The 17,215-nt window shown below is 40.7% G+C and overlaps 1 protein-coding gene across 2 annotated transcripts; it reads right to left on the reverse strand.

Annotated features, from left to right (window-relative positions):
* Positions 1–667: 667 nt before the first annotated feature.
* On the reverse strand, positions 668–9,072 carry LOC141599082 (methionine S-methyltransferase). Of its 2 annotated transcripts, XR_012523711.1 has the most exons (13): positions 8,649–9,045; positions 7,505–7,698; positions 7,103–7,309; positions 6,916–7,011; positions 6,006–6,194; positions 5,718–5,906; positions 5,375–5,611; positions 4,982–5,116; positions 4,237–4,557; positions 3,616–3,795; positions 1,976–2,947; positions 822–1,345; positions 668–774 (listed from the first exon to the last, which is right to left on the reverse strand). XR_012523711.1 is itself a non-coding variant. In XM_074418983.1 (12 exons), exons 1-12 carry the CDS (start codon positions 8,878–8,880, stop codon positions 1,052–1,054), a joined length of 3,246 nt encoding a protein of 1,081 aa, XP_074275084.1. In that variant the 5' UTR covers positions 8,881–9,072; the 3' UTR covers positions 668–1,051. The 2 variants fall into 2 exon arrangements, 1 of the variants encoding a protein (XP_074275084.1); XM_074418983.1 differs by having other exon boundaries at positions 668–1,345; positions 8,649–9,072.
* Positions 9,073–17,215: the final 8,143 nt, after the last annotated feature.

Genomic DNA, 17,215 nt, shown 5'->3' on the forward strand with positions numbered 1-17,215 from the left:
TGACTTGGTATCATTTACTTATTAAAATAAAGAATTAAATATTAAACCTAGTTTATCCGCATGACATCGAACCCACATATACCTAAAAATGACACTTGATTGACTTGAAACAACATACTCGAGACAGACTTGATACACAAAATAACGTAATCGACTCGAACTAACCCGGATTATGACAAACCTGAACTTACCCAACACGACTCGATTAAAACCATTTGTTATTCTACTTGCTATAAGTCTTTGTCCTTCCGGACTTAATTCATTTCACTTCAATGTAGGCATGCAACTCAAGTTCATTAAAATCAATTTAGATCAAACGATTTCAACCCAAAAGAATAGAGAACAAATCCCAAGTCGAGTAGTGTATGGACATCACGTGAGCCAAATAATGAGCCATTTTATTTTTACTTATTTAGATTTAGATATTGCTAAACCTCAATTCAATTAATGACTTTGTTAAGCTAAAAGCACTCCTTTTTTCCCTTCTTGAAAACTGAAAAGAGGTGAAAACTGAAAAGAGGTGAAAACAAGTAGATTGATTGATTGATTGATTTTGATTCCAAGATCACCTGCCGGTGCCCAACTCGCTTGCTAACCTCGAATCCAATTATTGTAGAACATGTTATTCTATAATCTAGAGTAAGGAAACGAAAAAAAAAAATGCTGACACATCGAAAGATCAATTTTTGATATAGCCAAGCAAATAAGCAAATTGTATTAAGCACTTAGCTCGTGAAAAGGGTTTACATGAGGTAAATAATGGCCCCAGCTTGCCTATCTCCAATTGCAGACTTTTTCGGGGCTTAGCCCCTCTTACGTACCAAAAAAAAAAATTGCAGACTTTGCACCCAAAACAAAGCCGAAATCGCATCTTAAGAGTTTCACCCAGTATCCCAACACAAGGAACTTCACATATTCCCATATCACGAAGTCAGCTTGTAATCAGTCAAGCACTTCCTCAAAGTATATTACCCGACACCTAAGTCGTGGAAAAAAGAGCATTATTGCCAGTAAGAAAAAAAAAACGAGGCATATTCTATCCTACCGTTCTTTAATTGATGACCTCCTTTAACTTTGTAATACGATCCAATGCCTGCTCAAATTCATCATCTTGTAAAGCAATGGTGAAGCGACAATAACCAGGAATTCCAGTCCAAGAATCACTGTTGAGGCATAATCCAGTTGCCTTCAACATGGTTTCTCGAATTGTAGAATTTGATACCTCGATTTCTTGAGGAGCAGCACCTTCGAGTTTTACACGTTTTCCGAGATATCCAGATGGAGTTGCTACCATTGAAACCCCACCATGGGATGGAAGTACTTCCCACCCACATTTCTCCAGTGTCTGTAAAGAGGACACAGAAGGCATTGTTAATAGATAGCTTTCGGTTAGATTATAATAATGCAAACAAAAGCCATGGTTTAGTTAAACTGTCAAGGTTAAAAATGAACATAGCCTCGAGATATATGATCTTAAAAAGATTGGATGTTATTCGGATTTCCAGGAAGCTTTAGGATATGTAAGGGACTCAGGACATCAGTACATTCGTGTGATGCATAATCATGTTTACCTTTTCATAGTTCTAACTTACAAGGGCAGACAATTTTCTTTTGGGGAAAGCCAATTTCGATTTTGACCATTTATTTCTATTTCTCCATATATAATAGAGAGACAATAAAGATTCAAATCACTTTTACCCATTTACTCATTTATATAAATCTGTAGCTGTAGAAAACGATGAGAAAATGTTAGTCAAAGTCGATATCGTTTGATCACGAAAGTCAAATAGTGAAAATATAAATGAGAGTGAGGGAGTAACATGCAGAAAACATAGATTGCGCAACAATTCCGAGAGGTTTATAGCAATAGTCTACCAGAGATAAATTCAAATCACATGGATCATAAAAGTTGCAAACAGATATTACAAAAGAAAAGTAGCAAAGATATAACAAAGAAAGTTTTAATTGTAATTACCTCCCTTAAGCGCAGAGATCTGTTTTTCAATATTCCTTTATGTTCTGCAATAGATTTGGATATATCACTGCCTTCTTGCTCAGCTTGAGCCAACAATTTCTTCATTGCATATCGTGTAGTAATGTGAGGTGGGCTAAGACCAGCAAAACCATTAGGGGTCTGAGCAAAAAGAGACTGATCCACAACCAGGAAACCAAATGTCAGCCCACCAGTAAGCATCCCCAAAGATAGACCACCAAGCAAAGAAACACAAAATCTCGAGCTTGCCGAGGAATAGAGATTTGCTAAAACGGGTCCCAAATTCCAGGCATTTTCGTTGGCAGTGTCATACTCTAACCCTGAGAAAGATGTGTCAATCAAGACTCTTGCTCCATATTTGGCACAAATGGCTAATATATTCTCCATCTCCTTGTTGCTATAAACCGCGCCAGTTGGGTTACTTGTAGGGCCTGAAATATACACCCAGGGCTTCTCAACAGACTCCAGCACTGTGATGAGTGCATCATCAGTTAATTTAAAGCCTGCCTCGGCAGTTGAAGGGATGTTCACGATGTTCGCCTTCATGAACTTGGCAGCAGCAATAAAATTCCCATTACAGCCAGCAGGGAAGCAAAATGAGCCACCTTCTTGAATACAGCTAAGAAGTAGCTTGTTAAAAAGACCTAAAGAATAGTCAGAATACAAGAATTCCGTGTTGTTATTTGTAGGGAAACCATATCTGGTCGTGATGAATTGCCTTATGCTGCTTGTAGCATCAGTCTCAGCTTCCGAAAGATTCTGTCTAGCGAAACTTTCAAAAATAGCAGCTTTTACAGGTGAAGGCAATGGCAAAAAGCTCTGATCAATGTCCATGTGAATCAGTGAAGACTGGCTGTCTGCTTCACTTATTGACAACTCTGCCTCATTGAACACTGATATAGCAGAGCTTGCGAACCCAATCATATTAGTGGATTCTTTCTTTTGACATTGTCTCTGTAAGAAATGCATCAAAATCACAATAATAAGATATCTCAAACAGTGATCCTGCAAGAAAATTCTCCAGCGTACAGCTAATAAAACTAATGCTTTTTTATCAGTCATAACTCATAATAGCATTTATGCAGATATGTAAGGAGAGTCTATGCAGATGATGTGCGCAGGTTTGTTTATTCATCTCACTGAATTTCTTTTCATTCTTTTTTCTTTGCACACTATTTCTCCTCTATTTTTCGGTTTCATTGATTTCCCATCCTGTTGCTTCATTTTCTCATCATCATTCTTTATTAGTAGTACTTCACAATATTTTGTTCTTTACAAAAAAAAAACTCCAGTTGCCTCCATCAGTCCATCTTTTTACTTTTTCTTTGTTTAATCAACTGACAGTGATGGTTATTATTACCCAACCTCAGAACACTCTGTGAAAAGTGTTTGTTTAGGACTTAGGAGCATAACCTTAAACAAATACATTCTGAACATAAATCATAGTTTGGTTATGAGGCAAAAAAGGAAGACGAGAAGCATACAGATCCGTATTGCCTGTAACAGTTAGTGACTCATATACACATAACTACATAAGACATAAGTGTCTTTGGTTAGAAAAGCAAAGAGGTAAATCAATTCTTACTCTGCTGAGATAAATACGAGAATTATAATTTGCATACCGTCACTAGTGGATGCCGATCAGTTAGCTGAAAGGAAAGGAGCTCATTGAAAAGACAGCCATAATAGTTTTGACTAATCAATGCAGTATTTCCTTCAAGAAGTTCCACAGTTCTAGCAAGAGCCTGAAAAATGGTTTCATCTTCTGAAACCATGAAGGCTACTTCAAGATCCTTATAGACCTGGCAAAATTAACATTATTCAGATAGTAAGCATCCATTGAAAATATTTTGGATGTGACTATCAATAACAACAGTACCCTTGTGCCTCAGTGGCTCCCCTCTATGGCGGGGTAAGGGAGTAGAGTGTACTTAGCCTTACCTTATGTTAAGCACAAGAAAAAAAAAAAAAAAAAAAGGTTGTTTCCATATCCCTTGTGCTGAAAATTGTGTCATAAAATACACCAAAACTATGCTACTTTATGATACAAAAATTAGAGGGAGTTCAGTGAGACATTTTACTTTATAGAATCATATTCCAAAAAAGCCAATTACTATCAGGTCTTCAACCCCGTAAGAAATAGACACCGTCCAATGAAAGTATCAACATTAACATTATTTTATGAATTGAAATCTGCAACATTTGTATAAAACCTGTCAGCCTGTAAGGAAAGCAGCAGATACCTGATTCTTTAGTAGACCGCATATAATGGCAGCATGAGATGGAAGGGAATTTCCTGCAAGATATTTAAGTACTCCAATAGAGCTAGGCAAGCTTGATAATTCAAAGTGGTCAGAAATGTCCAAGAAAAGACGAGAACCAATTTCCCTCGTAACTTCCAGTAGAGTCTCAAAGGCAGCACTGGTTACGGCCTCAAAACTAGCTAAACCAGTAACCACCACCTGAGGCTTCAGCTTTTTAATCAGCTCAACCATTAGATCTGACTGACAGGGTGCCTCAATAACAGTAACTACATCCTCTGGAATCTCGCACGTATCTGTGTTCTGGAAAACAGAAACAAACAGGTTATCACTTTATGTTAATTACCTTAGAAGTTAAATCATACAAACATGCATCTAAGGCACATCATCGCGATAACAATCTGAGATTTAAGCACCCTTGCCACCAACTCATCCCTTTTTTCAAACAAACAAAAAAAGACGGTCTCTGAAGTAATTAGACAGCACAGAGTGGACAAGACATTCTTGGTTTGACTACATATTCCAGTTTGAAACCCACCTGGCCACCTTTCTAAGTACACCCTCCACCTCACACTCGAATAAATGAAGAAAACCCTAGGAAATAAATTAGCTAAACCGTACAAGGGCAAAAATCCAATGGCTAAATAGCACACATGTAATATATACATGTGACGAAAAAAACAAAAAAAAATAAGTTTAACATGCATTAAAAGAAACAAGATAATACCTCTATTACCAAAGACGTCATCCACTTCCTGGGCAGGTGCTTAGTCAGATGCTCATCGACAATGGCAAGTTTGGGTGAGAACAACCGTAGAGCATTTTCAATAGCAGTGGCCCTTGAAGGGAATATGACTACATTCTTAAAAGAGAAAGGACACGTATAAGCATCTGGAACTATAATTCCACGAAATAGCAACCAAAAAGCATAATAAGATTCAGTTTCAAATATAGGGAGATATACACCGATGATCCAGTAATAATCCCTCAAGCTTCAGTTTCATGCAATTAAATCTTGTTAAGACAAAAGTATATAGTACTGTCAAAATAAAAAGACACTCGCACAGAGAGGTGAAAGAATGTGACAGATTCACCAAGCATCAAGCCATTTATTAATTACCTTCGAAGTGAGAGGAACGTGATGGTATGTCTTCATAAAACCTGCTATGAGATCTCGAAAACGTCTACTCCCAGCTGGTAGTTCAAACGGGTGGAATGACTTTTCCTGGAGGACACTCGCAAGATAAGCTAGGAAAGGAATTTTCTCATCAGCTACCGCATCATCCTCAAAGAATAAGTCCAAAGAATTGCTAATATCTTTAAAGCCATCTCTCAGAAAATCAAAAATTGTCTTGACCTGTCGGTACATGATCAGAAAAATTGATATGGAAGTTTTTTCACAGTCAAATATCACGCAGAAACTACAAAATGGGAAACAAAATCACAGCAGGAAAGGCATTCACCTGAGTTGGCTGACGAAGCTGACAACTATAAACTGATATAGAGTGAGAGATACAACCACCAACATTCCCATATGCCCATGCTGTCCGAGCACAAATAGGTTGATCTCCTGTAAGCCCCATGAAGAACTCAAAACGGTGTGGGCTGTTCTTTTCAATCTCAACTAACGCTGATATATCTGTATCGGCAGCCTGTAAAACATAGCTCAAGACAAATTTTTGTTTCGGTAAGTTTGGTAAACAACGAGTCGTGCTGTTATTTATAAAAACATGAGCCATGCTGTTACTTGCCTGAACAATCTTTGTTTGCCATATTTTGTTAACATGGAAGCCACGGCGTTCAAATAAACGCTTACAAACAGCTTGTCCAGGACGACCTCCCATGTTAAAAATCATAATCCCAGCAGGCTTAATTACTGAAATTCCTTCTTCAACTGCTCTTGCTATCAAACCCAAACCAAACTGATCTTCAACAAAACCCTATTTTTATATTAAAAAGAAATGAATATTAAGAAGTGGCACCATACTGTAATAGTATTAAACTTATCTGCATATTTAAAAACAGAAAAAGGAGCCAAAGACTATTCTTTGGCACTGAACATGAATATAAAAAAATGGGTTCCATACACTGTTTGCACTAATTGTAGTAATTGGTCAATAATATTCTACATGCAGTTTTTATCATAGGCCAAATGGAAATAGACTCTCTGCGTTGAAAACAAAGGGGTAAAGTTTGATTCCCCGTACTAAGCAATGATGTTGTTAATCAAAGAAAGCGCAGACGCGCAAACAGTGATCCCCTCACTGAGCAATGTTGTTAATCGAAGAAGGCACGGGTGCGCGCGCACACATACACTAGAGAAGAATTTTTCTGTTTATTTATAAGCCATGGAGAAGAAGGGGGGGGGGAGGGATACAAAGAGAATGACGGAAGCCCTCGCTAGCCTTGTAAATCATTAAAAAGGGAACATAGATAACATAATTAAACAGAAAGAAGTACACAGATAACATTGATAAAAAAAAAAAAAAAAAAAAAAAAAAAAAAAAAAAAAAGATTAACAGTAATAAAAAACATTCATCAGGAATTTGGACATCATCTCCAACTCAACCTACAAACTATGAATATCACAGCTGCATATGTCTTAGCTTGCCTAGCAAATCATTATAAAGGGAGCATATATAATAGCCAAAATTCTCTGACCTGAAGTGCGCAATAGTTACTAAGAGAATGAAGGAAGTCCTCGCTTGCATTTTCAGTGATCAACTTTGTCATTGCATCTGGATTAGGGTTGAGAATCTGCAAGCAACACCAGTATGACGGACAAGTTTATTCCTCGGTACAAGTAGAATGACAACATGATTAAATAGCTGCAATCATTGTTTCTTACTTGTGGTATGCAGCCAACAATTCTTTCAAGCATTATGTTGTTGTCCTTACAATAAGAAAGAAGGTCTGACTCATAAAACTCCACTCTGTCAAGAAGAGTTTTCTTCTCTCCATCATAAATTGGTTGTCCATCATCGTCCAAAGCATTCAAGTATAGGTTAATCCATGAAATCTTCACCGCTCTAGGGTTTATATCAAGGCCGTAAACCTATAAAATAAGCACCTCAGTAACATTGCAGATCTTTGTGCTATTGCAAAATAATGTGAATAAACATTCCGCAAAAAAACAGAGAAAGCTGTGAAGTGCTTGCAAATGATTGAGATATTTATAGGATTAGGAAACCAAGAATTTCAAACAAAAACGAAGCGGATACCACGCGTTCATGGCGTATGTATTACAAACCTTTGAAGGCGACCATTTCTCAGCAATCGCAATGGTTATCCAGCCATTACCACAACCAAGCTCTGCAATTGTCTTATCCTTATACATAGATTCGGGATGCCTATTCAATCCTTCATAAAATGTGAACGACCAATGTTCTGGCATAAAAATGCTTGGAATCACCAGCATCGTCAACTTTTTCCTCTGCGGAAAGCCTGAGAATAAAAATATAACCTCTCAGACGATGAGACATGTAGGAGAATAAGCAGTCACAAAAGCTAACACTTCAGCCACACGTATTTAAAAGTGATTAGCATGAAGCATGACATAGGAGCTCCCCTAGTAACAGTTAAACAAACAATATTATCACTGACAATTGCGAGAACTATAGGTTAATAAAAAAAAGTCAGTTGAATGTAGTTGGAGAGTTATTTATTTCACTTAACTTAAGAGAGAGCGAGTACATGTACGATAGATTAAGCTTACGCAAATGAATCGTGTTAAACACTATGTAATATTGCAACTGTCTCGCTCATTTTTCTAACTTCTAAATTTTCCTGTAAAGTTATTGAGAACTAAAAGCAAAACATTTAAACTACGATGGCCTAACGATTACTTTGAGTTTAATCAGCACCGCTCTATCCTATCCTCAGCTAGAGCTGCTTTAACCAGCATGAGCAACAACTCACCGTCAATCGCCACACAATCAGCCACATTTTCCGAGTTTACGGAGTAACGCAGTCACTTAAAACACATTGACTGCTCAAACAATCAAGCAATATAAAAATTTACGCGAAATTACTGACAACAATTATTAAAAAGCATGGAATCTGTTTAGACGACAATTATATTCAACAAAATTAATTAATAAGAGCGTAGAACATTCTATACATCTCTAACTATAAAATATCATATAAAGTACAGAAATGAATAATTAAGAAAAACAAATCGTCGGAATCGTAAATAATAGAGTATCACAGAGAATCCAGAATCATCACATACTAAATTACCGCTCCGTTTTTTTCTTGTGAGCGGAATTTCATAGATAACTATTGACTGAGACGGAAGTAGTGGTATTGAAATCTCCGTCATGTGTCATACAAATCAAAATATAAACAAAAACAACATAAAACGCGCGAAATAACACGAAAACTTCATCAAATACCTTGCGAATGTTGCAATTGAAGATCATGAATACGAAAATGATAAGTCTCGAAACATTGATCAGGATCAACATTAGAAGCGTCGAAATGTTTCTGTAGTCGCGTCAAGAACACGCGCGCTTCAACACGAGTATTCGGATCTTCAAGTTTCTCAAGGATGTTACGCAACGCACCGTACGCCGCGTCGCCTGACTCGGAACATGTCGTAAGGAAATCGTCGATATTCAACGCCATTGTTTTCCGACGCTTTTCTCTCTCGGTCTCTTTTTCTCACTTTATCCGCGCTGGCACGGTTTCCGACGCTTTGTGAGGTTGGTGACTGAAAATGGAGAATTTTAAATTGAGTATTTATTTGTTCGTGTTTCATGAGAGGTTGGGGAAAATAAAGAAAGTGATAAAGGGAAATGGGCTTGGTCGCTGACCCGGGATATGCGGACAGTGGAACGGTGACGTATTGTGATATGATGGATGATTCGGTAACCCCACATAGTCATGGTCTCGGCTCTCTAGAAGTCTCAACTCTCATGGACCACTCAACCACTGCGCCGGTCATTCTAGGCTGCTGACTCGATTATGGACCACTCAACCACTCTTAAGAGTAAGTCTTATTTCAGACCGGTTTTATGTGACCATAAAGATGTGACCATTTAGAAAGCCTTCAGATGGAATATGCTCTTTGAAATGAGATTTTCCGTTCATTTAACTATGTATAATCATGAGGAAGATTACGGGATAAAAGCTCTCTTACTCTAATTATGGAGTTGGGTTCGATTCTGACCCGCGAAATAGTGCGTTCATTTGAACCAAAAAAATGAGTTATGGGGTGTTTGGGTCAAGTTAATCAAAGATTAAACATTCAATTAGAATGATCTAGTGTAAGAGAAGGTTATGTGATGACATTCTTTTACCAACTTAACCTTGTTGATGACGTAGTAGGTAAGGGGTGTTTATTATTCAGTCAGGATCGGAAATTGGATTTGACCTTACCGGATCCAATTTTTTTTAGAATTCCGGTTTCTGGTTCATTTCGATCCACCATGATTTTTCCGGTGAGTGGGTGCGAGCTCCCCTCCATCACGAGGCACTAGTCCATCATCCAATAACCAATCTCTCAGCCTAACAAAATTTCACCCTAAATAAAACAAATAAAATTCTTTTTTTTTAGAAAAAGTATTAATCTCCTATAGTTATTAAAAGAATAGGTGAAACTCTCATTTTTCCAGCCTAAACCATATTTTCAAAAATAAAGCGTGGTATTTTTAGCATATATTTTAGGTATGATATGTGATTAATGGCACAATCTTTTAATAAATCAATATTTAAAACATTCTATATTATTTCACATTCTACGTAAATTTATCTCCAAAAATAAATTTTAATGATAAGAAGTTGCACAAAAAATAATAGTAAAATATTCTAAAAATAACATCATTAATTTCTCGGTAAAAATAAAACTTTCATTAAAATACTCATTTCATGACTTTTTACAATTTTAAAATTTATTGCTCAAATCAACATAAAGTGATGAGAAACATAAAAAAATAAGTGAATTGTCAATTTAAAATCCATAAATAATACGGCCTACTCTAAAAAGTAAAATTTTATAAATACCGTGCATATATTACACGTGATCTAAACTAGTTTGATTAATGAAATCTAAATAACGAAACATATTACATATCCTTCAATCAAACTAATATTTATGATAAAAAGAAATTGTGAAAATTCAAGGAAAAAGGGAGAACTTGCAGAGAACTCCCAGCTGGTTAGGCCACCGGTAGCCGGTCGCCCGGCTGGAAGCACAAGGAGAAGGAAGGGTTTAACGAACTTACATGGAACTCCCAGCCGCGCAAGGCACCGGCAGCCGGCCGACCGGCTGGGAATACATGTTGAAGCACAAAAGTCAAAGAGAAAAAGGAAAAGTCAAGAGGACTCCCAACTGGTGGACCACTGGCAGCCGGTCCACCGGCCAGACACACCTGATGACATTTTTCCAACTCAATTCCTTACAGAGGACTCCCAGCCGGTCAGGCCACCGGCAGCCGGTCCACCGGCTGGGACTGCAACACCCCAAGAGTTGAGAGTAAAGTTGTTCCACATCGGGAAAATAAGAGAATTGTGATATGATGCGGGTGGCGAGACGATTAATAAATGACCACGCATCATAAAATTCAAGACCAGTTTATAAATAATTGAGTAGCTTGTTTTTCTTATTTATAGTTAATAAAGGCTTAAGGAGGTTTGATAACATGAACGGTTCTAGTTTGATTGGTGCGAGTTGATACGAATATCGACACATTGGGCGAGGTAGTACTCGAATCAGGAGGTCATATGGGCAGCAAGAATGGGTCGAACCCAAGCCCATCAATTTTAGCACATCAATCGTGGATTGGCACGAACAAGGGACAAGAAGTATGCATGATCTCGACTCAAGAATACGAGACCCGCGTGGGAACGCACTAAGAACCGTATGGTCCAAGTAGTGCCGCCCAAGGAAGAGGATGCACCTAGTTTTTCTCTTCTAGTTTTCATCACCTAGTTTTCTACAAAGTCTAGCATTATTTTCTACAAAATCAAGGACTTTGAATAAGCACCTAGGAAATGCTTTTTAGCATTTAATGCTGCCTTGGAGCCCAAGTACATCCTAGGCTATATAAGGGGCAAAATACCTCATTTGTAATGATCCAATTTTCAGAAATATAAACCCAAGTGTAGAGATTTTTTTCTCAAACTTTGAACGCTTGTGAGTGTTCTTGTCTTCCTTGCGAGGTTGGCGCCTTATTTCAGCCTTGTTTACTCTGTGTTCTTGGTTGAAATATCCTTTGTTTCCCTCCTTGTTCCTGTGTGGTCTTGGTTGGAGATTTCAGTTTTAGTTGAGTTATCTTGCGAGGTTTCTTAGCTAATCCATATCCATTTTACTTAACATTTTCCGCTGCAATTTAAACTCATAAAACACCAAAAATATCACTCACAATACTTCACCAAATCAGGCCTTTTCGTGTCTAAAATTCACACCGATTTGGTACCCGGATTTACATCAAAGGGCTTTCATCCACCACTTAGTAACAAAACCTCGTGCTTTTGGGCTTAAGTGAGGATAAATAATGGGCCCAAAGTACACATCTCATCTTATTGGGGTTGTGTTACGACGGTGGCGAGACGGGTTGTTATAGGGACCCCATTTCCGCATTTTACCCTTCCTTGTATTTCAAACCTAATTTAGGTGTAACCTATAAGGGCACTAGCAATAGAAGGTTTGTCAAGGGTTTGTAAGATGACATGTCCTCTATTTTTGAGGTTTGTCTACAAACTTTCTATTGCTAGACATAGGTGTTGAGGTTTGTAGTTAAGAAGGGTTACTAGATTGTATGATGGTTTGTAGAGAGAGTGTGTGAGAGGATGAATAATAGTGTGGGCCACGTTATAAACTTTGAGAAGGTTTACCTATCGTTGGGATGAGGTTTGTAGATAGATGGGTTTGTATATTAGCTTATGTAGCATGAGAACAAACCTCATGGAGGTTCATCTATTACTAATGCCCTAAATACCCCCTCCCTTAATCATTTGTAGACATAACCCTAGATCTAAAACTTTCCCTTAATTTTATGCAATCTTTCCTTAATCAAAGCACTAATCTTTTCTTAATCAACATTGATTATTTAGCAAAATTAGCTTAGTAATACTCCGTAGTTAATATCAATTGTTTACATTTAGTTATTGGGTTGTATTTTGAAGATATTGAAGAATTTCTTCCTTAATTCAATCAAAGTTGCAATCTTTCCTAATTGTTGGTATAATTTTTTTTTTTTTTTTGCTTTGTTTATTCAATAGTTTACATTTCCTTTTATTACTTAGTAATTGTTCATCTTTATAAAATGTTTATTGCTATGTTTGTTTACTTTTGTTCAATTGTTTACATTTGCTTTGTTAGCATGTGTGAGTAGTCATCCACTAGGGTTTAGGGGAAACCTAAGTGGAGGTTTAAGGTAATAAAATGGGTTGTTAATACATGTTTTTGGGTGATAATGTTAGTGTTTATAATCATGCATATAAGGTGTTTGTTGAAGTGTGTCTATGAGAGTTCATGCTTTTCTACAAAGTTTGCTTAGCTTCCTTATGAATGAGAGTTTATGTGGTTGCTTGATAGCATTTTTATGATGGGATGGGATGCTTAATGAAGATTTTGTGTCCGTCTTAAGACGACTTTAAGAAATTAGCTCACTTTTTTCACTAACATTTACCCAGAAACCATTTGACACCCATTGTTAACTTGCCTTGCTTAGGGGAACCCGACTATCTTAGTTCTCAAATCAATTGTTTACACATCTTATTAATTGCTTGTGTTCCGGGTGTAATTCCAGAGCAGATATTTGTTACCACTCGTAGCCCGTAGAATGATGTCTTTGCTTGAATCCTCCTTGCGGTCTCCTGAAACGATGAACAAACTGAGGGCTCGGCTTTGGCCGAGCGTACTCACTCCGACGCTCAAGTCAGTAAACTTAGAGAGAAGTTGTTGTAACTTGGCTAAGAGTGTATTGTAGAGAGATAAGGAAGATATTACCAGGTGAATAGTGGTTATTAGGTCAATTTGTGGATCCTTTCCTCAATGAAGGTTGAGGAGTATTTATAGGCATTCACCTTTTGTCACGTAGTGGCCAAGTGGCCATGTGGCTATCAGGTGGAAAGACCGTTGTACCCTCGGCTGATGGACCTGTGGCAGGCTCGCCGAGGGTCTTGGATATGAGTACGCGGATATGTGCCCGGCTTAGTTGTTGGCCGGCCGAGACCCAGTGACAGCCGATGGGCTCCGTCGGCTAAGGGTTGTCTAAGTCGTTGACTTTCTTTGTGGGTACCCTTGACTTTGCTCAATATGTTGACTTGGTCAGCGGTGCAGAATATGCCCCATCAATTTGCCCCCAGCGTAGTCTATGCCGTGGTATGGGCTCCGATGTGTGTTGAGCGTATATTCTGCGTAAGTATTTTGCAAAATTTCTGGTATCGGCTTCTTCTGTTGCATCGGCGTGGTTCTTGTTAGGCCGTGCCATATCCCCCCTCCACATGGATGCGTAAAGGGTATCCGATGTGGGAAAGAATGTGACGCTGGCCGAGACCAGGGTGAGAGTCTGGGTTATTTTTGATTGCCCCGGCCGTGCTTCCCGGCTTGGTCGATCATGTGGCCGGCGGATAGCGGTACCTAGGAATTTGTTGAGGGAGATGAACAGGCGAAGAGATGTGAATGGGCGTGTTGAATACGCTTGGTAACTGTAGCATTGATTGACATTTAACTGTTGCAACGATTGACATTCCGTGGTTGCATGTCTGACACGTGTCTGTTCGCTGATTGGTTGACGCTTCATGGGCTGTGCCCTGATTGGCCCTTCTTCATGGGCTTTTCCCTATAAATAGGGCAGTTTACTCCGTGATTTTGGCCATTACTTTCATTTCTTCAAATTTTTCGAAAATTTTCTCCCAAAATCTTCATCTCTCTAAACTTTCAAGGGCTTTCTTTTCTTCCAATCTTCGGTCTTCGATCCGGCGAGTGTATTTCTTCAAGGTAATCAAACAAATATTCTTTATTTCGTTAGATTATTGCGAAAATGTCTTCTGTTGATGCTGGACCTAGTAAACCCGCGTCGGGGGGCCCTAGGTCTCCTTCTCCTGAAATTGATCCTCAAATTCTTGAGGAATGGGAGGACTCTGATTCCTATGGTGATTTTGGTGATGATTTTGGTGATGAAGTGGAGAGGCCTCGTCCTAATGAAGGGAGGCAGTACGTCCTGGATCACGGCGACGCTTGTAAGGTCCATCTTGACCGTGCTTGGACTCATAAGCTCGCCAGTTGTTCAGGCGACAAATTTTTCGAGGGCCATTTTTTCTTTGGTAGGGGATACAAAATTGTTATCCCTGAGTAGGGTCAGGCCGTCTGTTGCCCTCCACCGGGCCATACTGGCGTGTATATGCAGCATTTGGAGTATGGGCTCCGGTTTCCGCTGAATGGGTACGTTATGGCCATTATTAGAGCCATGAACGTTGCCGTTGCACAACTGCACCCGTTGGCTACGAGGACCATAATTGGCTTTGTCTGGCTCTGTCTCTTCAAGGGAGAGGCCCCAACGGTGAATTTATTCCGCCGGCTTCACTGTCTCAAACCATTCTCTGGCCGCGTCGGATGGTACAAAGTGTGCGAAAGAGTCGGGTTATGTCTCTCGTCGACAAACCTCCTTCTTGCAAGGATCGGGCGCAAGCCGGTGGGTGTACGTTAAGGTGCCGGATGACTATCCGCTTCCATGCTCCTTCCAAAGACCGAGTTAACTTGCGGTGTGAGACTCGGGCGGAGCACGATAGATGGGTTTCCGGAAGAAGCTCAAAATGGATGCCAGCGTCTATCTCAAAGAGGATGAGAGGTGGCCCCGAGGCTCTTTGAGGTGGACAAGAGTGGGGTGCCGAAAAGATGGATTCCCCCGACGCAGATCATCCTCCAGGATGAGCCGCTCTGCCATGTCGGCCTCATACCGGCCCTAGCACAGGGTGAGTGGGGTCGGTGTGAGGCCCATCGCCGCTCTTAACGCTCTTGTTCCTCGAGCTCCGATTTATTTCTCTTACCTTAACTCTTGCGTTGTTTCTTTCGCAGATCACTTTGGAAAGGACTTGTCTGAGAATCTTCTCCGGAGAATGGGGCTGCACAAAGATGGGACCGTTGCTAACTTACATCCCAAGGCTTTAACCCATGACCGCAGGAAGTCGCCGAGTGATCTTTTGGAACAAAGGGTGAAAGGCCTGAGCGTGGAGGAGGCTCAAGCGAGGGTCGTTAGCGGTGTAGTGCGTCGGACGCGGAAGACGGCATCGTCCCCGGTTCAACCTCCTATCCCCTCCCCTAAGAAGGTGGAGATTGTTGATATTCCTGATGAGGGGGACTCTGATGCGGAGGGATCTCCCCTTATTCGTAAGAGGAAGAAGACAGCCTCTACCGCCGGCGAGGAGGTGCCTCCTCCGGCCAAGAAGGCCAAGCATGGTACCTATCTATCCCGTGACTTAAAATCTAGCCGGGCTTTCTGATATGTCGATACACGTTGATACTGATGTCTTTATTAAATTTTTGCAGACCAACCGCAGTCGGGTTCTGCCGTCGTTGGGCAGCAGTTGGGGGGGTCCTCTGCGCAGGTTGGTGATCAAAGCGTCACCGTCAATCCTTCATCCCAGAAGGCTTCCTCCTCCCAGCCGCAGGCTGGTGGTCAAATTGCTACTACCGTCCCTTCATCCCAGAGGCCTTCCGTCTCCCAGCTTATAGAGGAAGGCACTAAGCTAATTAGGGAGTTGGCAAGGTGGAACGTGGCTACCGGTGCTCGTCTTAAGGAGCAGGAGAAGACCGTGGCTCGCGTTGTTCATGAGCGCAATGTCACTAAGCGGGTGGCTGTGTCGGCGAAGCTGGATCTCCTTAATGAGCGGAAGCTTAGGGGAGATGCTGAGAAGGCGCTCTTGGCTGAGAGAAAGCTCAGGGAGGACGCTGAAAAGGAGGTCCTTGCTGAGAGAGCCAAGAGCGAGGCTGCGGCAGCCGAAGCTGCGAAGTTGCAGGTGAAGTGCAACCTTGTTCAGGGGCAGGCCGACCTCTATCTCCAGCAGAAGAACGAGTTCAGGGGCTTGTTTAAGGCCCAGGCGGAGGTGGTCCGGAGCAAAGAGGCCATCATCAAGCAAAAGGAGGAGGACCTTGAGATGCTCCAAACCGTCATGCTCCCCAACCTGTGCGCTGAATTCCGGGACTTGGCCGAAGGAGCTGCTAGGGAAACAATCGGGGAGCTTTTCCCTCTTGATGGTTCCTTCCCGTGGGGCAAATATGACGAGCTGCTTGAGGACAAGCTCGAGGCCAAGGAGAAGGAGGCGGTGGAGAAGGCCAAGGAGGCGGCGAGGGCGAAGATTTAGAAGGAGGTGGCCGCGGAGAGAGCAGCTCTTGCTGAGAAGGCTAAGGCGGCCAAAGAGGAAGCCGAGAGAATGAGGGCTGCTGACGACGCTGAGGCCAAAGCGGAGGCTGCCAGAAAAGCTGCCGGGATGCCTGTTGAAGAAGATGCGGCTACCGCTGCCGATGATGAGCAGCGACAGACATAGGGAAGCGGCGGTCGTCACCAGGTTCTCCCGGCGTCCCTGATAGCTTCAGCTCCTCACTAACACCATGGGCTGCTTGATGAGAACAAGTTTACAGCAGATCTGTTTCGGCTGTTCGGGAGCCAATTACTTAGACCTTCCCCCCTGCCATCTTTTGGTGCTTCAAATGATATTTGTAATTTTTGCTTTTCTTTCCTTGTATTTTGTACAACTTTGGTAGGTTGTGCTTTGCCTTTCTCCGAGGGGGACGGCCGTCGTTTGCATTCTTTTTGCCTGTAAACTGTTTATTATTAATAAGAGTTCGTTCCTTTTGCCTTCGGCATGGCCGAGGTTTTTACCTCCTTTTTGTTTGTCTGAGTTTGTCCCCTCACGTTTTTAATTGAGTCTCTTTTATTTCCGCCTTGGCTTGGCCGGGGCAGTTTAGAGTGTGCATCTCAACTGTTAACGCTTTTAAGGCATTTTGATTTGTTTA

The sequence above is a fragment of the Silene latifolia genome, chromosome 9 (genome assembly GCF_048544455.1).
Source record: "Silene latifolia isolate original U9 population chromosome 9, ASM4854445v1, whole genome shotgun sequence".
NCBI classification, from domain to species: domain Eukaryota; kingdom Viridiplantae; phylum Streptophyta; class Magnoliopsida; order Caryophyllales; family Caryophyllaceae; genus Silene; species Silene latifolia.

Excerpts from the sequence above, each read along its gene's own strand:
- LOC141599082 (XM_074418983.1), bottom strand. The coding sequence starts at position 8,880 with ATGGCGTTGAATATCGACGATTTCCTTACGACATGTTCCGAGTCAGGC. Across the intron at positions 7,012-7,102 it reads TTGTTGGCTGCATACCACAA|ATTCTCAACCCTAATCCAGA; the intron begins GTAAGAAACAAT and ends TGTTGCTTGCAG. Across the intron at positions 4,558-4,981 it reads TGACGTCTTTGGTAATAGAG|AACACAGATACGTGCGAGAT; the intron begins GTATTATCTTGT and ends TCTGTTTTCCAG.